Here is a 23,600-nt window from a genome sequence, read left to right as displayed (position 1 = left end):
ATTATGATTACACCCAGTCATGTTCATGTTAGATTCCCTATGCATGAACTCGTGTGTTAGCATAGATTGATGTGCACTTGATTTTACTTATGCTACGATTGAGATATTATGATTGGCGTATTTCTGGATTTACTGTTGATTTACATTTGATTTCATACTTATACGTAGTATGATTTTTTAGAAACTATACATGTTTTACGATGAGGGGTTAGTATGTTCAGAAAATAAATGTGTTTATAAACCTTTGTTTTTGCCCACTCACCCTTATGTTTTTCGCCCCTCCGGGACTTAGATAGTTGAATTCTCTATGGTGTACAAGGAATCTTTGGTGGTTCTGACATATCCATAAATAAATGTAGGGGCTTTTCCTGGTTGTGTATTAAGTACTTTAACTAGTTTCGACTGCACTACTTTTGTCGTACTATCATCTATGCTCTGAACATTTGTGTTTTATGGGTTTTTCCTACTATTGTGCACTCTCTGTATTAGTTTAAATAAATGTTAGTTTTGGCGTAAATTTATCCATATTTTTATGCTTCACTTTCCTTTTGGGTTACGTCACCTTCAGGTGTTGGCCAGCATGCCTCGACTCTGGTTGGGTGTGTCATTATTTATAATTTATAACTTTATTTTCAAAAAGTGCTTTGGCTAAGATATTAGAGCAAGTCCACCCTTAAAAAATGTGCTGGCACTCAGCCCATTTAATTCACTCAGTGAACAGTGATAGATCCCATGAACAGTTTAATTGGCCAAAAGCATATCCACCCCTAAAACTAAATTTCAAATTTTTTTACCATTGGAAATCCAACGGCTTAGAAAAATAGTCGTTGGAAATCCAATGGTCCTCTCCACATATCCACACGGAAAAACCTCGTAGTGCACTTGCACAGTGGGCCCCACCTCTGCGATGCTGTTAACCACTCGCGACCACGTGCACGTGTTTTCCACGTGCCAAGTGCAAAAAAAAAAAAAATGGAAACGGCATGTGACGTCACACTGGCGTTAACATGATGTCACATAGGCTAGGCCTTGACTCAACATATTTTGGGCCAGCCTATAAGACGGCTTAGGCTGGGTGCTGGCTTATTAGGCTGGACTGGAGCACTTTTTGTGGGTGCCGAACCATTTTGTGGACTGTGAGCCGGCCTATCCCTTTGGGGTGGACTTGCTCTTAGTCTACAATATTCAAAATATTGGATCAGGATCCTCTCTTGAGCAATGGGTGAGGATCTTCCTGACCAAGCCCATCGGGCTGTTGAAATTTTATCCAATAACTACAATTATTATAACTTTTAGAGGAGTCCTCTATTTGTAGCCATTGGATAAAATTTCAAAGGTCCGATGAGCTTGGTCAGAGGATTCTCACCCTTTGCTCAGGGGAGAATCTTGATCCCAAAATATTGGTGATATGACTATAATGTATCAAAATTATCACTACAACAAAAGACTTTTTAGTGAGGAAACTTTCAACAACAGATTCAGAATAAGCAAAACGACGAACACTTTTGATCGCTATAATGTTTATTTATTATATGGATAAATTACATTTTGCACTCTTGAGTTTCAATGCAATTGCAACCTCATTCAACACCTTTAAAACATTTCAATTTTATATATTTACTTAATATTTATTGCAATTTCATATATCTGTTAGTTAAACCGTTAATTTGACTATTAAGTGATGATGTGACAATTATAAGTCACGTATTTTTGATGATGTGCCAGTCAACTGGTCAATAAATTATAAAATAAAGATTTAATTATTTAAATAAAGCCAAAATAAAATAAATAAATAAAACATAAAGAAGATTGCTGGTGCTGGCTGGACTCGACCCACTCGACGGCGAGACCATCCTGGCTCCTGTCCAAGGTCCGACCCGACCTTATCCTCCCTCCACAACCCAACCCCGACTGACCGCTTGACTTCCCAGAGCCACCATGGTTCAGACCTCCACAGTGTTCTTCGAATCCGACATCAATCTTCAGGCTCCGTCTCTGGGTCGTCGTTAAATCTGACGAAGAAGAATGAGGGATTGTGATGGATAGAGTGGATGGGAGGGTGCTTGTATGTGGCGTGCGAGATGAGAGAGAGAGAGAGAGAGAGAGGATAGAGCAGAGGAAAGCCTGCGTGTTGGGCGTTGGGTTCATCCTGCTTTTCTACATATTTTGGGATTACGGAAGTGAGAAATTGGGTGTGTGGGACTTGTTAAGAAATGTAAATTTCATGGTGCTAAATGCTAGAGGGATTGTGGGGTTTGGAACTGGGAGGGATTTGAAGGTGTTTCCATGGACGATTATTGAGATGCAATGTGGAAAGATGGAGATGCAGAGGAAGAGAGAGAGAGAGAGAGAGAGAGAGAGAGAGAGAGAGAAAGAGAGAGAGGTAGCTGGAGAAAGAGGAAGGGGAGGTTTCGTTTTTAACTTTTTATTCAATTTTTTATTTTTTTAATATTTAATTATTTTGATTCACCACACCATCAAAATATGTTAGTTTATATCTCACTACTTAACGGCCAAATTAACGATTTTACTAATCGATGTATGAAATTGTAATAAAATAATAAATAATATATGAGATTGAAATATTTTAAAAATGTTGTATAAGCTTGCAATAACATCCAAATATGAGAGGACCCTTGTTGTATTGTGTAAAGTGACACTTGCTTTTAAACAACCTCTTTTCTTTTATTTATTGACGAAAAAAATTTCTTTTCTTTTTCAAGTCTATGAAAAAAGTCAGTTAAATCAACCCAAATAAAAATACCAAAACGAAAAACATGGTACTCAAAGAAACCAAAGAAAAACCAACCCCACACATGGAGATGGCCCAAAGAAAATTAGAACCATAAATGACACATGGGGAAGTAGATTTGTATATAAAGTTGGCGTCGAAGACCAATCTTCTCTCTAGAGACGGATGAAAATTCTAGTCATTTAGTCAATCTTCCCCCACCATCCTCTCCTTCCCCTCTCCTTCCTCTCTCCCTCTTTCCCCTCTTCCTACCTAAACTCCTATATATCCGATCCTCCACTATTCTCCAACCTTATACACAACAAAGCTTAAGCTAATTAAGCTTAATACTCCAGACATGGAGATGCAAGTAGCTCTTCCAGTTCCTCCGGTGGACTTCAACTTCGACAGCAGCGCCTGCTCCTCCCCTTACATGACCGCTCCTTCAAGCCCCACCAGATTTGGCAACTACTTCTTCAGCGCACCCACCAGTCCCACCCGTGCCTCCACCTTTTACAGCCACTTCAATGACCTCTCCATGGACAACAACCCTAGACTCTCAGCCTCCACAGTCCCTTTTAAGTGGGAAGAAAAACCCGGAATTCCGAAATCAAGAGCTAGCTTTAGTAACGATCAGAATCATCATCATGAGGAGGATTTTGAGTTCGACTTTAGTGGTCAGTTGGAGAAAGCTTCTTTGCCGGCGGACGAGCTCTTCGATGGCGGCAAGATCAAGCCTCTAAAGCCGCCGCCTCGCTTACAAGCTGGGAGGAATGGAGGAGTACATGATCAAGGTCCCTCTAGTCCTTCACCGAGGTCACCGTCGCCAAGAGCGTCAAGACTATCCCAAGGAAGGAAACTAGTCCAAGAAGTTCTATCCCCGCGGCATCACAGAAAGAATCATCGTACGGATGACCCTTTCGCGGCTGCGATGGATGAGACACGAAAGGATGAGTATGAAAATCAAGAGGGAAGACGCGGGAGGGAAAGATCTGCCTCCACTCATAAAAAGGGAAGCAGATCTTTGTCTCCATTGAGGGTGTCAGATATCATGTTCGAGATCCAAGAAGACAACGCGATTTCTTCAACAGCAGTCAACTCTAACAAGGCCTCTACTTCTTCAGCATACTCTTCGTTTTTATCAGCGATCTCGTTCTCATCGAAAGGAAACAGAAAATGGAAATTGAAAGATTTATTGTTGTTTCGGAGTGCATCAGAAGGCCGAGCCACAGCGGGCAAAGACCATTTGAGGAAGTATGCCATGTTGTCGCCCAAGACGAAGAGTAGTAGTAGCGTTGCGGAGGACGTGAAGAACTCGAGTTTCCGGTCCACTGACAGCGTGGGCTCGGTGAGCTCGAGGAGGAGAGGACCGGTTTCGGCGCACGAGTTGCATTACACCGCGAACCGGGCGGTTACGGAGGAGATGAGGAGGAAGACCTTCTTGCCTTACAAGCATGGGCTCTTGGGGTGCTTGGGGTTCAACCCTGGTTTGCACGAGATTTCCAGAGGTGCTTTTGGGTCTTTGACACGTGGTGGAGGGTGCAGATAATAACTCGAACGGCCGTAGATATTTTTTGTATTTACAGTTTCTTTCTTGTGGAATATAGATGTTTGAATTTTACTCACAAGGTTGATCAACTTGATCTTGGTTTTTTTGTTTGTTCGATTATGGTGGTGTCTCTATCACTAAAACGGAATCCAAATTGTATGAAACATGCATATATACACAAACAACCAACGTTTTGCGTTTGGCTGAGGAACAATTTCTCAAAGTAAAATTTGATCACTACTACCATATTCAATTTTAGGTCAGATTTCTTTTTCTTGTACTTTTCTTTTTTTGTATTTAGAATTTTCATCCTCTATCGCCTTAATTATGTCGATTGCATTGAGTTAATTCATAACAGTATCTTTATTTTGTAGAAAATTTATGTTATGAGAACTGTTGGAATATTGGCATCCTTATACCTGCAAAAACAAAAAACAAAAATAGTGACATCCTTCATCCCCGAGGTGTTCCGATTCAGGAAAGAGAATCTGTAACGTTATTGAATATCATTGTCTACTTTGAATTAAAGTAAAGAAAAAGAAAACTAAGGACTTCTTCAACGTCCGCTTTATCTCATTTTTTCATGCCCTTTTACATTTGAATAAAGAATGACAATGTACGCAATCACATTATTTCCCTCTATCCAAAAAGTTGAGAGAAAAAAAACATGCATTTCCTAATATCACCGTAGTAATTCCCTATACGAATATTCCTAGCTCAATGTGTAGAAAAAAATTATGACGAACAATATTTAATAGTAGAGGTCCTAGCTGGAGGATAATAATGGATTTTGTCACACCTTACTACTAGAGAAATTTTGATGTTAGTAACTTTGGCAAATGATATACATCACCACTATTGTGCTAATTATCTTAAAGCTTTTATCAAAAAATTAATAAACATAAAGAAGATAGAGGATAAAGGAGGACTGACCGAGGTAATTGGATTTTCTCCTCTTTTTTTTCTTTTTTTTGGCTTTTTCTTTTTCTCCCATCTTCTCACATTTTGTTTTTTTATATTATAAGAAAATTAAAATAAAATATTAAGATGATTTAATCGTAACTGTTCAAGTAGAATGAAAGAAAAAAATTCCTCCTCGTCCGACTTAGGACCACACCCCAGACAGGCGCATGAGAATCGAAGAAAAAGATTTACGCCCACAATTATTAGGTCGGTTGTGTAATCATTATAGCAGTAATGTTTTGCAGTGTAAAGTTATCTAATTGGGTTTCTGCCACCATTAATCAAGCAAAAGTTGAAGAATCATTCAATATTTTTTACAAAACCCACCTTTTCTTTCTTTATTGTGTCAATTTTGCAACCATAAGTTCGTAAATCCCTACACAACCTGCAATGATGCATAGTAGGGTTCCCATTTAGTATCTTAGGCCCATGCATCATGTGCTTTGCCTAAGAAATGGAACAAAAGTAATTCGGTGTCAATAGTGTGCTACTGTACCTTCAAGTTTTTAAGCAATGAGAAAAACGTAACATGCATGAAATATCGATATTGTAGTTTGGAAAAATGGTAGGTGGTTGATGCTGAAATTTGAGAATTATATTTTGAATTGAAACTTGTAGTTGACAGATGTATTTCAAGATTATATGTGGAGATGTCAATTCGGCTCGTGGTAAACTTAATTAATAATATCATTGATACCAGCTTTCATCTTCTTGTCAACATTAGTACATACAACCTATGACACGCATAGCCAAATGCAAGTTAGTGTGTGTCTACAAGGAAGAACATGGTGGTAGATGTCATGCCAATCAGAGCTATAATATAGATATTGAGTATCATTATTTTGAGAATCTTTCTGATTAAATTGGAAGTCGATTATTTGATAATATGATCAGAGTCTCCAGTACTCCTTATCTGTAATAACTCGTTGATTTAGTGTTTGGGGTGATCCACCCTCTTATGTTACCAAACAATATTGTATTTCATCAAACAGAATTTTAATTAAGTTACATGTACCTTGGAAAGGTTGTAATTGTACTAGCCAAACTCATCTTATATATATATCTTAAAATTTGCGAGTACTATAAACAAATTTAATATCGTATTAAACACGGATGATTATTTGCTTTGCCGACAACCAGTTTCAACTTTCTTACAAGTTTTAAGCTCACATCTCATAACTTGTTGAATAAATAAAATGCAGTATGAAAAGAAATCTTGAGCTCAAATATTATAAGCTACGAACGTACATTTAAGAAAACCTCACGCATAATTAGGGCAGGACAGACCATGATGCGATGCAAGTGACTAGTGATGCAACTCCACAACATTCTTCCACAAATGGCCCCTTTAAAAACCACTAATTTTCTTTCTGGATCTTAATCAAGCATTAGGTTCAGTTTATGTACTTCATTCAACCGACCTTCGATCAATTACAAAAATTGGCTCGCCGCTCGCAACCTTTCAGTTACTCAGTTCATTCTTCATTATTCTAGTAGGACGATAGCGGATTAAATAATTAGTTGTTAGAAGTGAGATGTATCAGAAAAGAGATCGAACTCGTATTAAGATATATAGATACAATTGCTTTACGCTACCGTTGGAATGCCATCTGCCTGCGAGAGTCCATCCTTTACTATTTTAGATATAAAAAATCAAGATCAGGGTAAAACTAATATGCTATTATGAATCAATGTATGGAATTCTCATATATATAATATACAAGTAACATTATACTATAAACTTCTATAAACCAAATAACAGAATTCAAACTCTAAACTTATGTAAACCAAATAAGAGAATTCAAACTTAAGTGTAGAGAAAAAAGTATATTGCTTTAATCAATACACCCTACTAATATGTAATCATATGGAATGAATTTTTAGTTTATACTCTGCAAACTATGTCTTCTCTTCGCCTGTATAAATATATAAAGAAAATTGTAACCGTGGTCCTTTAACTTTAACTCAATTTGAGCAATGGTCTCTTAACTGCTCAAAATGTACAACAATGGTCTCCTAACTCCTCAAAATGTACAACAATTTTCTTTTTCTTCAACTTAGTTAGAACTTCCGTCAAAATGAGTCATGTTGGAAGAATCATTGCTACAATTGGGTTAAAATTGAGGGATCATTACTCTAACTGAGTTAAAGTGAGGGACTATTTCCATCAAAATGAGTCATGTTGGAAGAATCATTTAGTTTTTCATATTTGCCTTTTGATTTAGCCTCACGTGCCATGCACTTGACTCATTTTTTTTTAAAGTTTTAATTAAGTTGACAAAAATGACCATAACTGCATATTTTTATGAGTTAAAGGACCAATAGTTATGAATTTTAGTTCCATAACTGCATATTTTTATGAGTTAAAGGACCAATAGTTATGAATTTTAATTAAAGTACCATAACTCAATTAAATTATAGTTAAAAGATCATTACTACATTTTCTCAAATATCTAACAAGTCAAAGAGGATAAAGATCATAAAATTGGACGGGATTATGTTAAGAGCAACAATTCATGCATTTTACGACGAGCCTATATTATTGTTTAACTTTTCATATAATGTGCGCGTGACCGACTGTCTATATCGTTTTCATTACACGTAGCAGGACTTTGCTTTTTACAGATTCCCATTGTTGCTGGAAAAAGAAGGGCAACCAGCAATGCATGCATAACCTAGCTTTATTGAGAGAATGTGTCTATTATGGATAATGGAGACCCATATAAATCCGACAATTAGGGTTACTTTTTTCCCCTTTTAACTTTGGAGGTTGTCGAATGTTGAGGGTGAAAAAAGTGAAATAATTAAAGATAGTGAAATAATTAAAAAAAAAAAAAAGGTGAGGAAAGAGAGGAGCATGGGCTTGATACAATTATATGGAATGATTCTTAATTAAGAGTGTGGATAGACCAACTCAATTTCCTTATTTTCCCACCCACGTTATAATCTCATCCACTATTAAAGTTTAAAATTTTGAAATCATATTTTTCCACCCACTATAATTCCTAAAATAACCTTCACCACAGTTCCATTGTTCCGCTTTCACCGCCAAGAGGACAAAATAGATGATTGGATGGAACTTAAACTAATTAAACAAAAATTTTGAAAAAAAATTCTATATCCAAATTCCAAAAATTTTTGAAAAATTCTGAATGCACTACAACGAGATGCCTTGAAAATTGGATGGAACCTAATCTGATAAAACAAACCTAAAATTTGCAATCATCATGATCGTAATCCAATATTAGACGATATCATTTGCATAGAATAATATGCAGAGAAATCAAACCCTAATCATGTAAATTCAAGCTCATTTGAATTGATTTTGAGGAAAAAATGGCCACCACAGTCGGGATTTCAAATTCAAAGAATAAAGGAATTTCAATTCAGAGAGTGCAAAATTTCAATTCCTCTGCATTTCAGTTCCTTTGTAGAAGATAGCAAGAATTTATGAGGGCATGTGCGAATGAACTCCGAAGAAAAATTCCAGATTCAAAGAGAGAGAGATTCACGTCGTTGGTCAAATGCCATAAAAAAACAATTCTATGACACCTAAAATGTGCCATCATGTGCATGGTGTTTATTAGGGATGAAGAGAGAGAACTTATTTACTAAAATTGATAAACAGGGGACAAGAGAGACGGTGGCGGTCGGTGGAGAAGCCGTAGCAGTCGATGTAGAAGGCGAGAAGAAATAAACCGAAGAGAGAAGCAAGAGGGAGAGAGAAACGGAATAGGGATTGAAAAGTCTTTTTCTAGAAAATTAAACATATTATTATTTTATTAAAATGCGGATGAGAAAATAGGACAATGAGGTGGGGTTAGTAGCACTCTTAATTATATATATACATATACATCTATATATACATATACATATACATCTATATATACATATACATATACATATATATATACATATACATATATATATACATATGCATATATATATATATATAGATATATATGAGAAGTCCCCAAATAATGATACTGAGCTGAAGGTACCAACTATATATATATATATATATCTATTCTATTAAGAGAAGAGGGCTTGTCAACTTTTTGTCCCATTTTCTTCCAATTTTGCCCTCACTTTTGAATACACAATGTTGACATGAGAAGGGCAAAATAGTAATTTTATATCTTTTGAACTTTTTCCCCTTTTTTCCTATTTTGCCCTTACTTTTGATACACAACATTTACATAAGGAGGGCAAAATAGTAATTTTATATGGAAATATTTACATAAGATAAAAATATGCACTTATTAAGAGAAATTGTTCATCCATCATTTTTTTCATATAGGTAAGTGAAATCATGATGTTTTTTGGATAGTTTGAATAAACTGAAGCGGTTGCGCTTGAGGAGAACGTGGGAGGAGGTGGGCGGTTGTTTACATACACAAAGTGTGTGCTCTCTACTAGTGTGTGTGTGTATATATATATATATATGTGAACAATTATCTCAGTCTTTTATTGCATATATTGTTTGCGTGTGCTTTTATAATTAAAGATTAAGCTTGGAATAAGAGTGCATTTTTGCTCACTATCATTTAGTGTGGTATATGTTCACCACCCTATTTATCACCGTTAGATGAGTTTGAATTTTAAGATTTGTGCTTATCCACTACACAAATCTCGAAATTCAAACTTAATTAATGATGACCACACTAAATAGTGGTGAGCAAAAATACTCCCTTGAAATAATGCAGGTTTTTTTGCGGATTCTTGAACTTTTTCTTCGTAGAAAGTAGAAATATCATATTCAAAGGCAAAGAGAGAGTGAGCATGCATGGTTGTGTTTGAAAAGCATTTGGAATAAAGGGTCAAATATTGAAAAGGTTCAAAAGAGTCAAAAGTAACTTTGTGAACGAAGAAGAGAAAAAGAAAGATATTTCTCACACACTTTGCTTACTATTATGATATAGCGATATTCCTCTTTACTTATAAGTAAGAAATTTTAGGTTCGATTATCGTCAAAGATGAATTTAAACCACAATATTGTTTGCCCATTATGAGGCTAAACCCTATCTACTAGGAATTCGAATCGAGCTGTGCTGGTTCACACTTGGAAGATGACGAAGCCATAAAGTATAATGATGTGGACAATGTGAATAAATTTAGCCCTAAAAGTGCCTAAGGACCAAAGTGCACTGCGAGCGGGAACGAGCCCGTTTCACACGCAATGTCAGAGCATAAGTAAAGTACAGTAGTGTGGGTAAGGATCATACCCTTAGAGGTAGCCACCTATACTGAGATTTGCCGCAAATCCTCGTTGATATGGACTTTTAGCAGCTAAAACCTAGAAGGGCGCAAAAATAAGGGTGAATGGGTCTGAAAATAAAGTTTTTAATAAAAACCTTTTTGAAAACGTTATAACCCCTCGCCGTAAAAATCGTATAATTTTCCAAAAAATAATAATACATATGTACATAGAAATCATGCTCGAGAGTAGTGAAAACCAAATATATGCCATGTCAAGTATCTTAGCAATGAAATAAGTAAGCCAGGTGAAATAAATCAATGTAAAATGATATGCCAATCAGAGTCACCTAATGTGACCTGTACGGTTCTAAACCTGCACATGAGTCGGAACCACCTAATGTGGTATGTACAAAAGGCTGGGTGTAAATAAGTACGCTCAAGTGCTACGATCACGTGAAGGTTGTGCGAAGTATCGCAAGTCACCTATGAGTTTGAACCACCTAATGTGGTATGTACGACAGGCTGGCACCTGCCTTGGATCCAAGGTGAGCATACGGTGCGGGAGGTGAACGATCACGTGAAGGTTATCCCTAACCTCGGGCGGAGCACTAACACCGGGGTGCAGGATAATAAGTACCAAATGCATCCATGCATAACCATGTACATCACAACCATTAACATCATAATGTACTAATCTGTAGCTTACCTGGGCTCCGCAGCATCATGCAACATTAAACATGACTACACCAATGCATATACTAAAATATAACGCAAGTATGACATGGCATTTCAATCACATTTCATTTAAAACAATTTCTAAGAAAAACGTAAAGTATACATACGTATATATAGAAAACCAAAAGCCCACTCACCTGGAGTCCACGCTACAATTCCCTAGCATAAATATCAAGGCGTCACAAACGATTGCCGCCTAGAACAATTATCAAATCATGTCTTAGAATTCTTATCAATAGAACATATAACTTACATGTCCTAATTGGGAAGATTCGTACATTGGATTCCCGATCCGTAAGTTTCTAATATCCTCAAATATTACGTGTTATAACGTATCAAAGTTTGGTGACGATCCAACGGTTGGATTGTCGATTCATATAATTATCAAGTAACGCACCTTAATCAAACTAGATTCACAATGCTCAAATCACATTATATGGATATCAAAAATGAAATCAGGATATCAATTTAGTGTAAAATAGCATCAGTGGCCCATTGGCCACGCGCCACCGTTGATGGCGGTTGGCCGCCTCGTCTCGTTTCAACCATTTCTAAAAATTCTCAAACTTCATAGAAATGAAGATTTCAGTGAGTGGAGCAACTTTCATACCTGTGACTAAGGCCAATTTGGCCGGGAAAAGCCCCAATTCCACTAAAACCCGTCGGAAACCCTTTAAAGGGTGCTTATTGATTCGCCATCTCCGATACTCCGCCGCCCCTACAACTGATTGGGCTTTGTTCTAGGCCTCATGGGAAGTCTATTGATGGTTGTGGTTGATTGAGGTACCTTCGGATTTGGTGGATCGCCACCCCTAAGCCGTCGCACCTACAGGTCCAAAACCCCTAAATTCCAAACCTAATCCTCTCAAATTTGATGTAGAAATGGTAGAGGAAGGGTCAATATGAGGATTGGGAGTGGTAGATTGGCCCAATCCATCGGAAAAATGATGAATTTCACCGGAGAAACCTACAGGTCACAACCTGGTTCGCGAGTCACACGGGTCAAGGGTGATTCCATGCTTCTCGTTTCTCTCCATTCCGCTTCTTTCTTCTGCTTCCTATTGGTTCTCCTCACATCACTCCTCTTCTAATTTGTCTCACCTCTCCCTCCTTTCTCTCCTTTATACTCCATTTGCACCGACCATCCTTTGTTCCTTTTAATCTGGGCCACACACGTGGCATCCCAGATTTTGCTCCAAAAATTTGGAATTTTCTAGATATTAACAAATTTCCTAAAATGCCCCCAACTTTAAACGTTAATAACTCCAAATTGTGTTTTGTTTGTGCCCATTCGTCCGTAGCAACGAGTCTTACGAGGATATGCTAAGAAAATGAATCTTACATGACACTACACGGCAGTCAACAAAAGTTAACACTTTACCTTGAAGGGCATTTTCGTAAATTCACATTTAAAAATTATAAAAATTGTAATAATTGGGGACGGATCGTTACAAAACCCACCTCCTTATGGTGGTGTGTTACAAAAAAATAAAAATAAAAATATTTTTTTAAAAAATAAATGCAAATGTGAACAAGTAAATGCCAGATAATAAAGCTCACTAATGGATGTTTAAGATTGGTTCTATTACTATTTATGAAGTAAATGTAAACTCAACTTTTTAATAGCTAGGTCTTGAAAACAATGGTTATATGTTAACGTAGGAAAATGGATCAACGTCTGAACATCAACTTGCAAATCCCGTCGGAAACTTGCAAGGACGAACACTCGAAAGATATGACCGGGCCAGGACGGTTTGGTATCGACAAAGTTTCTTAGATACTAAAATAAGAAAATGCAGGACAAAAGATGATTTTGAGAGAATTTTGATAGTTGATGAGTTTATACTTGTGTCTGAGTTTTGGCCTGTTTTATTAATTTGTAACAAGCACGATTTGATTCATAACCTACATATATACGCTAGGGTTTAAGGACTTCCCACCTACATAGGCTTGGAGTTTTCTCTTCTTTTGTTGCAAAATTTATATTACGTTGATGTAACTGAAGAGAAACTACATTCTTGTACTGCATGTTGTGACAAGTGATGCATACATATAACGTCAATTAATAATTTTATATTATATACCACTTCACGTGAAACTCAAGTGTAGAAGAACAGATCCCTCACATTACGCTAAACATGAATTTACAAACACAATCAGCCAACATCTGACCAAGTGTTGTCATTTAATCTTTGTTAATTTATCACCATTCGAGCGTTTTTTTTTTTTTTTCGGTCAAACATTCGAGCTTTATCTTTTTAATATTTATGCTCCATTTCTAACCATAAAAGCTGCTGACCTATGAGAACTACTACTTTTCGTTTTCTTATCACAAACGATGAATGTACTTTCATTTTACATTAAGAGAAGAGGAGAGTTTGACCTAGTTATGTTGTGGGTTGAAAGAGGAAAGCCCTAGTCTAGCAAACTAACCATTACCAACGCGGTTTTCTTGCAAGTAACATAATACAACAACCACCATTTTGAAGCCTACCACCCACCAACCATCATGAAAGAAAGAAAGAGATAGGAAAGTTATTAGCACCAATATAATTAATTGAAGGAGCATTCAACACCCAAGGGTCTTTCAATATTATCTACACTAAAGGGGTGGAGGAGTGGGCTAAGCGTCACAATAGACTAGCAATAATGTGATTCAACTTCACATTTGACAAGAATTGAACCTAATACCTCATTAAGAAAGAACTCATATTCCTCTTAACCAGATTGTTGGATTTATTCCGATGTAAATCAACCTTAAATGGTCTACAACATATAATAGGAATGTAATATTGGAGATTAATGTAGATATTGTGATTTGATTTCCTAAAGATATCAATCTTATATTAGGTGTCTTGTAATACAAGTAAGATTGATGGAGTCCTTGATTTTATGTGATTATGATAACTAACTGATAGGCTAAAAAAGTGGGATTTGGGATTCCTTTATGGATGGAACCTTAATACCTTAGCCAATATAAATACTAAGGTCCCTGCAAACCCCAGATACACAACAAACGCTTCCCATAAAGTAGTTGTATCCGGCTAGGTGCTTTGTAGAAGACTTTGATGTTGCCGCATCCCTCATCTTCTCCATTTGATCTCCAATGGCTATCCTTTCATGATCAGGTCAGCTAACTCCTTCGTTTGTGTTTTAATTATATAACCACATAAAGTTTACACAGACCACTCCACCCTCTGATATGTCAGAGAGCTCAGTTAACAACGAAAGACCAACCATCTCCCCAGACGACGCCGAGTAATACAGGAAATATCAAATTCAAACACGAAGATCCTCATCAAAAGAATCAAAGAAAAAAAAAAGAATATACCAAATCTATCCTTACCCTTAGACAATGATTACTTAATAATTGAAGCAAATACTTCAGAAATAGGTAGGGGATCTGTTCTATATTTTTGTATATTTTATCATAAGACTGTTTTATTAAATTAATTCTACTAACGTTTTCGTTATCTACAACTCTTATTATCTGTTCTTGATAATGACTCTATAATTTACTAACACTAAACCATTCTCCACTTTTATATAAGTTTTTTGGATTTAGTACTTAGTGAAAAAAAAGAACATTATACCAGTAAACGTCATGTTAACTTACAAATATAGATAACTCAATTTTGATGGGATAGTTGTTATACGGGTTTATGAAGGAAAAACAAGACAAAAAGTATTTCTTAGAAATGAAATAAATATCAGAGAAAAATGTTGAGCGATTGAACTGATCAATGTGATTGGTTTTACAGTCCCAGCTGCTGTCAGTTTTGTCTGTATGTAAGAAGTTATGCAGAGACAAGTTGATGCCCTAGGATGGGAAAATTTTGTCGTAGCGATAACTGGTCGTATACAATTACGATTTTGTCTGTAAAAGTCTTATATATAGACAAGTTGATGCCCTATGACAGGAAATTTTTTTTTAGTTATAACCGGTTGTATACAATCACGATTTTGTTTATAAGAATTCTTGTATAAAGATAAGTTGATGTTCTAAAATGAAAAAAAAAAATTATATAATTATCACATATAATTATGTATACACACGTTAAAACGGAGCAGGGCCTCTTGACTCTTGAGCGAATGCAAACCAACGTTTGATCTGACACAGTGTGAACAAGAAGCACTCATGTTGTTAGAAAATCCAACAATTAGACGTGCACTATCAGTGGACCGCATAGCGATTTCAGAATTCAGAACAGACTCATTTCACTCCAAAGTCTTTGTATTCTGGCCGAAATCTAAGACCATTCTGCAAGTAGTCACCACGTCTACCAAGTCAATGATATGATTGGACACAGAAATATATATATATATATATATATATATATATATATATATATATATAACAAACGCCACGTGCAAGAGACAAACTGGTAGTTGTAATTAACTAAAATTCTCCTCTTATATTGGTTTTATATATATAAGGGTTGAATTCCCTTGCTAGATAACTAAAATAAAGCAGTCATTTCAATTTACTGTGTTTCGGATTTAACACTACATTTTTAATAATAAAAAATATGATGGAGTACAATTTTGCTTCGTTTTCTATGCACTGAGTTTGTCTAAAGCAAGCATATGATTGAGAAATATGTGCAATGCACCTCCCCAAGCAAGTTTACTATTAACATTTTAAGTATGTACATTTCGGATGTGAGAGGAGGTTGGTGGATCGACAGTGAATTGATTTTGATCTACGTTCTATTCTATGTTCAACCAAATGAAAGGAATTGTCTAGGTTCACACCTCCACCTTACATCATTTATAATAACGACAATGAAAGAATATTTATGAGTCACTTACGTCGTTGATTAAAAATCTCAACTCGTCGTCTAGGTTATGAACTTGAAATTACAACCCATCACACCTGAGTTGCATCTCAAGTAACATTGAGTTAAAGGGAAACTTGTTTAATTGAATTAGCAAATCTGAACTTAGCCAAATTGATTAAAATAGTATGCTTCCCCTATGCACCAGCGTTCGAATCCCCCTATAGTCTAAATGAATGTGGTGTAGAGTATTTACTTATATTTTACGGAAGAAAAACACTTGTGGAAATTTCCAATTAGAATTAGTCGAGCTAAATAATGCTAATACATCCTGTTATAATGTTATTTATCCCATATTTTGATGATAGTGTAATATTCTCTTATCAAGTCTCGTTAGTAAAATATCAATCTTCAACATATGTTCAATGATTCAGATTGAAACTCTGACAACATAGCATGCCATGCTAAACAACATAACATTTCCCATTCCAAGAGACACTTGAAAAAATTGAAAAGATATATGACTTGGGAGCTGGAGTTGAAAAACAGTAAAACCCGAAAGATCTGAAATGGGTGCTCTATGAACCAATCATAAACTCGAAATTCATGCTTTAGTGCATAAAAACTAGTAAACATACTTTGCATCCATTTATCATGCTTGAAGTTACAATACTAATTTCCGTACTCTCTAACAAATGTTCCATATCCGAAATTTCATACAAGCACTGGAACAAAAACTATCGTTTTATAACACACACCTCCAAACCATCTCACCTCGTAAATTCTACGGACTTATGACAGTGATATGAGATTACTTTCACCCTAATTGTCCAGCAGTTGCACATCGAAGAAGGCCGAGACCCCATTATTTTGAAGAACCTAACAATTCACATCTTTCATGGCATAACCCTCCAATCAATAAGGTCACGACAGATTGTACAGATTAAAATACAAGGCACGGCTACTCACCCAATTGGCAATGCCACCAAGAATCTCTTAGCAATTGAAATTTAACGCAAGATGTAATGTTAGCAGCCGTTGCAAATATGCATCATTGCATTAAAATATTCTTCATGAATTCTGCAAAATAATTCCAGTAACACGCATCAGAAAAATGAGATATATCAATTGAAGTCCAACTAGTTTGCCTTTCTTAAAACAATAGTTGGAAGAACAACAATTCCACATTTTATTTAGAAAGGGCGGCGATTTTAATACTCGCATTTTATTTATTTGCACTCCTCCCTCTTATTTTTTTCTTCGGTAATTGAGTAAACGAAAGGAGAATCAAAACATAAAGCAAAGGGAGGACTGCAAAAAGACCAAATGGGAGTGTGAAAGTCGCAACTCTTCTAGAAAATCCACACCCCCAACATGTGTATCAGTGGCTCTAGGCTCCAAATCTAACAATATCAGTACCCTTATACCGGAAAAATAGCTGCAGTTCGGATTATGAATTGCGAGCTTAAGTGTTTGTGAGACTCATCCCTTTCTACATCCAATTGTAATAACACCTGGGCTCTTTCGCATTCCTCGCTATTAGAACTATAAGGGTGCGTTTGTTGCACCGGACTATCTCAGACTGGACTAGGTTCAAAGACCAAGTTGGACTAGCTTAGACTAGACTAAGCTGGATTATCTTAGTGAAGCATTTGGTGCAATGTCGGACTAAAAAGCAGGACAACGAAAACAGACTGTCATTACTGAAACCCCAAATTTTAAAAATCCAAAACAGCATGTGGGTAGGACTTGGAATTTTGACAACTTTGGCATCCTAAATTCCCAAGTTCCATCTTATCTTTATCCCTTTTCAACCTTTTGAATAGAAAACAAAGTTTTTATTTCAATAGGAATTAGATTTTATGGAATAATGAATGCCAAAGAACGATATGTAATTGTGCATGACATAAAATCCAAATACATCTTCATAGCAGACAAGCTTGGAATGTGCAAAATTACATTAACAATAGTATTTAAAATACTTAATAACAAATAAAAAAATGGGATCCTTCCAAATGAGATAAAGAAGTACAGATTAAACAAGATGGGGCATGTTCCATTGGGTCAGGGAGATCTTAGGCAGGATCTCCTGGGCTTTAGAGAAAAAAAAATCATGGAAAAAATGCATATCAATATTCCAACATTTTCTGTACTCTGATCACCCATTACACTTTTACATCATCCTGCCCGCATTTTCAAATGCATTTTAAGCCCTAAAGTTTTCAAGAGAGAACAAGTATATGATTATTCAGCATGCATGGATGGAGCATTTGTCTGTACTCAAGGGACATCAAGTTTGTGTCTGTAATATTTTTTATATAGGAGTTTGTGCATACATGTATTGTGCAGGCATATGGGTGCAGCAATAAAAGAAAACTAGTAAAAAGAAAACTGAAAAAAAAATAGATGAGAATGAAACCTTCTTTTCACAAACCAAGTTTTGTTTTCTGAATCTGTAACTCCAATTGAATAAACTGCAACAACAATAGAGAACCAACCAGAATACTTGTGTCGATCATGACAAAACAAAAAAAAAAAAAAAAAAAATCTGATAAAAGTTGAATGGAGCCATCAAATAAAGACCAGATATCAATCATTTATCAAGTATCTACTTTAAAAAATGCAAAAATGTTGAAATTTGAAAACCCCAAATTCTAATCTCAATTTGACCCTAAAAATCAAAACCCTAATTTGTTCAAGTGCAGAGGTCTATTATTGAAAATTTCTCGAACCCAAAACAACTAAATCAAACAAAGCCCAGTAAAATCATGATCTGCAAAACAAATCAAAGAAATAAATCTCGGATTCGAAGTTTACCTGACAAGAGGAGCAGATGAGGGCGAGCAGGACAAGGATGAGGGAGCAGGGCAACGACAGATCAGGGCGAGGAGCGAAAGATGTGCGACTCTCTCTCTCGCAAGATGAGCGAGGTTCTCTCTCACAGGAGGTCTTACGAGTCCAGGGGAATTTGGGGTTCTTTGCTAAGAACTCCTAGCGAAGGGTTTAATCTGAGCGAGTCCCATCTTCCCAATAAACCTAATCCTTGTGCATACCAAACATGGGACTACACTAGCAATTAGTCTAGTCTAGTCTAGTCCAGTCCCACCTAAGAAGGTCAAACAAACACCCGCTAAGGTTCCAAATAATTGGTGTTACTTTTGCACTCAAATCAAACAAACTAAAAAATCAATTTTATTACCTGTAAGGCATTATATGTGACCAATCTTTTCCAAAGCTAAACATTAGAAGAATCATGCACAGGCCAGGTGTGCAATGTGATGGGGATTTACAGAGGAAGAGGAGAAACTGGTGTCTTGGATGACAGTGTATTAGTTAAAAGGAGATCAAATGTACGAAAAAAAATACTATTTTGTTTATAACCCTATTATTAATTAGGTAAAGTAATAGGGGCACAGTTAACGTTTCATATATGATGATTGACCAAAAGAGTTCTCCTAATGATATTATATTTATGTATATTTACGTATATAAAGTTCGAAAAAAATGTTCAATGCAAAAACATATATGCTTATTGAGCTGATAAAAAAACACTTGGCCACTAAGGGTTGCACTAGAAACACCTTTAAAAATACTGATGAAACTAAATAATGAAATAACTAGAAGACATTAACTCTATTTCGACAGCCTTCCGTCATAAAAATAAGAACATGCAGGGGATAAAAGAAAAAGATGGGAGAAAGATCTCGTTCAATAAAAGAAAAGGAAAAGGAAAACTTAAAGCATACCTTTTGAGTGAAGGTCCTTAAAGATATGAACTTGCTAGAGCAGCCAAACTATTGCGGCCGGTAAAGGCCAAGCAATGGTTTCTTTCTCTCTTGAACTCTCGTTCTTGCAGCCTCCCTTGCTTTAAGTGCAGCTGCTTCTTCGATGGATATAGCCCTTGGCTTCTCATCTCTCTTTCTCTTTCCAACAGCAACAGACGAAGGAGCACCTTTAACAGATCTCTTAGGATTTAATGAAGATGAAACCACTGGCCCAGTTGGAGGCCCGTTTTGAGCTTTATCAGCACCTTTGTTTTCTGTAGCTGATCCTGCACCTGAGGTTGACGCTGGCTTTTTCAAAATGGTTTTTTTTATATACAGCATTTGATAAGAACTGCAGGTTCGCATATGCCTCTTCCTGTGTCACCCACTTGCCTGTTGTGTTTCTTCAAGTAAATATATCAACTACAACACATATTCTAAAAGGATGGTTAAGCTAACACAATATTCAGAATATAAGTCCAGTGAGTCAATACCTATAGAATCGGAATAATAGAAGCCCGCATTCGTATCATAGTAAAAACCATTACTTTGATTGTAGTAATAACCTGATGTGCTGTTATACTGCCATTCTGTCACCAATCAGAGTTAAATCAGTTTCAATAAATAAGAAGTAAACAAGAACTATTGATCAACAAAGCTTAAGGCATGCTTCGTCAAACAGCAATAAAGGACCCATTTAGTACCAAATAATATTCATGAACCACCCTAAAGAGATGCTTATTACATTTTGAAATACTCATTTCTGTTCAGCAATTATTGGCATACTATCAAACCGGACAAGGGTGGCAAGAGATCAACCTAACAACACAATGTCTAGTTCATTCTAGGCAATTTGCATAACTTACTGGCTTAATGTCTTCATCTCCTGGTCAACATCCCTAACCCAACAGTGAAGTTTTGTTTTCCACTTGTTAGAAAAAAGAAACGAAGTAAAAAATAATATCACTAGCTTTTAAGGAACCATGCCTTCCTTTTTCCTTTTCTCCTCCCTTGTAGAGTGCTTTCTTCGGCAAAATGCCTCAAGAGTAGTTTCTCAAGCTTCGCTGGTTGAGAAATAAATTTTTTACATGCAGCCCGATTGTTGTATTGTCTAAACATAATTGCCTCAAGAGTAGTTTCTCAAGCTTCTCTGGTTGAAAAATAAATTTTTTACATGCAGCCCGTTTGTTGTATTGTCTACACACAAAAAAAAACTAAACAATGTTCTTATTATCGTGAGTTGTTCAAGAGTTGAGCTGTAAGCAAGAAGTTCAGTTATTCAACAGTCCTATACTCCTATTCCAAGGTTCATGGTACTCTGGGACTATAAACCATATGGCCAAGTAGAATAAACTAAGCTTTGATTCCATACCAGTACAGAGAAAGGAAAAAAGATGCATCAGATTGTCAAAAATAATGAAGCGGGGTTCTCCAAAGTGATTGAGGTGTAATATACAGGCTTATTCCATAGTGTGCAAGAATAGTGTAGCCCTAACTTTGCAACAACCGTGGAAAAAAAATTTACAGTGCTTACTCTCTAGTTCATCATCGTCAACCTCAAATACATGAGAATCTTTAGCCTCCTTTAAGTTTGCCACATCCTTTTGATAGCTGCGCTTAGCTTTCTGTAAACATTCAGGACCAAAAAAAATCAGCATAAAGAAAATTTTCTCAGGTCAGTGTCTCATAGAAAGAAGAATTTGTCTTCCAAGAAAGCTAAATTTATAAGTTTTATAATAAATCATAATTCATAAGACAAAGGAGTGGAGGAAATAGTTGTGCTCAACTTTTTCACAAATTCTGGTTTGCCATTTGAATGTATTTGAAAACATAATTAGTTTTGAATTGATAACAGCTACTCTCGGACTGCTAACAAAATGGCAATATCGATGAGAACAAGAATAGGAGTGAACCATAGTATTAAAGAGGAGAAGCACTACCACCAAAGAATTGCCACTATAAAATGAACCTCCATTATCCGAATCTGTGTTCATACATATATTAAAACCACTTATAACTTCGAATAACCTTTTGATACTCACTGCTTCAATTTGCAGAAGGGCATGCTCTGCTTCCTTTTCTTCCTTCTCCTTTGCAGGCTTTTTCTTTTCGCATATCAGCAAGCTTCTTAGCAACATTATCCTTGTGTCGTTGACCAAGCTCATGATTTCTAATGCTGGAAGGATTGTACGATATGTAGATTTTGCCGAAGTCACACCATTTGTTACCCCGGCTAACCCGAAATGTTAAAAAGAAGAAGATTATTCTTTTCAGACTTCCGAGTAGTGAATTTCAAACACAAGCTGTCTTTCAGCATACTAAATAAACTATACCATCAGGCATCAGTGTATCACTATGCTTCTGGAAATCAAACAAGTTTTCACCTTTCGGAACCTTTGAATTGCAATAGATATCAAAACAGAGCCAAAACCGCATTCTTTTTATCCCCAAATCAGAACAAACGTGCCGGGATCACATAATTAGCAACACAGAATTTCTAACTATTAGCATCAAATGGGTCCCAATGCAGCCATAACTCTAACATTGGCAAGAACACGAAGCAGCTAAGTAAATCTTGTTACTCGCATAACGGGTTTTGCTTATTATTCATGAATATTGCTCTTCAATTAATCAATTAAAATTAGGAAGAAAAAAATCAAGAAACCTTGCTGTTCAAAATTAGTATTAAAAAAAAAAAAAAAAAAAGGTTGAAGGCGGAGGAGGATACCTCAGTCATGGCGACGAATTGGGAGTTGTGAAGGTGGTGGGAGAAAAGCCCTAAACCAGACCGTTAGGGCAAATTTGTCAGATTGAGACAGGAATTCCATTTGGCGGGTTAAACTCCGACGACTAGTTGAGTCGGTCTTATTAATTTTCTTAAATCCATAACTCCTCTGTTATCTCTTAAATTAACAAAAATAAAATACAAAAAAAAACAAGAGTCGCCGACTCCCGCCTCTGGTATTCTTCTCTTCCTCTTCTGATACAACAATTTTCTTTCTACCCAGTCTCCATGTCCAAGCACTGAACCATAGAACCAAATATCTCACTCAAAATCCCTTACCTCCTTCCTATGCGACCTCGACGCCGCCTCCGGAACCTTATTCGCGTGGCTAAGCTTAGCGGAGACATGAGAGAGCAAAGCCGAATCCAAAGTAATCTTTGAGCTTCGTCGCCCTTGAGAGAGCAAAGCCGAATCCAAAGTAATCTTTGAGCTTCGTCGCCCTTCTCAGCTTGAATTGCGTAGAGTTGCGAGCCTTGAGGTAGCTCTGAACATCTCCTTGCAAACAATTGTGTAGTAGATTCAAATTGATGAAATCAATCGAAGAATTTCCAAATCGTATGTGTGATACAGATGTGTAGGGAATATGGGGATGCGATGGAGGAGATCGCGGCGGAGAGATGGAGGAGGAGGACGGTCGAACGAGGCGTTTTTCAATGTCTTGGACAGTGGCGAGAGGGCTCGGAGTCGAATTTTTTTTTTCAACTTTAGGAGTTCAAACGTGTAAAGTGGACAGGTGTCGCGCTTTTAGAGAGTCCACATGCCTTTTTGGATGCGGGAGATTTTATCTTCAAGAAGTAAACATGTCATGAATGAATAAAACCTTGATCAGTATCTTAACTACGGATGGGAACGGTTCCGCTCTCAAACTAAAATCGAAATCAGAAAATATCAACAGTTCACTGCAATTTCCTTCAAATTTATTACTAAACTTTATTTTTTTATTTACGACGATTCATGTTCAGTTCATATCAGTTTGCGATTCTAATCAAAAGTATATATATTAGAATAGGATCAAGAGACAAAGATTTTGATAAAGATTTTTATACTCTATTGTAACCTTTGGATCTTATAACATTGAACGGTGTTGATTAAGAGT

General features: G+C 36.4%; 1 protein-coding gene and 1 pseudogene across 2 annotated transcripts; one reads left to right on the top strand and one right to left on the bottom strand.

Moving 5' to 3' along the window:
• Positions 1-2,745: 2,745 nt before the first annotated feature.
• LOC137729070 (uncharacterized) lies at positions 2,746-4,509 on the top strand. Its single transcript, XM_068467891.2, has one exon. The coding sequence runs from the start codon at positions 3,090-3,092 to the stop codon at positions 4,278-4,280; it is 1,191 nt and encodes a 396-aa protein (XP_068323992.2). The 5' UTR covers positions 2,746-3,089; the 3' UTR covers positions 4,281-4,509.
• Positions 4,510-16,547: 12,038 nt separating this feature from the next.
• On the bottom strand, positions 16,548-22,425 carry LOC137729069 (zinc finger protein ZOP1-like; annotated as a pseudogene). Its single transcript, XR_015952588.1, has 5 exons — positions 21,762-22,425; positions 21,254-21,344; positions 20,214-20,309; positions 19,702-20,112; positions 16,548-17,035 (listed from the first exon to the last, which is right to left on the bottom strand). The product of XR_015952588.1 is annotated as a zinc finger protein ZOP1-like (transcript).
• Positions 22,426-23,600: the final 1,175 nt, after the last annotated feature.

The sequence above is a fragment of the Pyrus communis genome, chromosome 10, assembly GCF_041283825.1.
Source record: "Pyrus communis isolate YQ-2024b chromosome 10, ASM4128382v1, whole genome shotgun sequence".
In the NCBI taxonomy this organism is placed as follows: domain Eukaryota; kingdom Viridiplantae; phylum Streptophyta; class Magnoliopsida; order Rosales; family Rosaceae; genus Pyrus; species Pyrus communis.
Note: the sequence above shows the minus strand (reverse complement) of the source record. Positions and strands in the feature narration are given on the sequence as shown.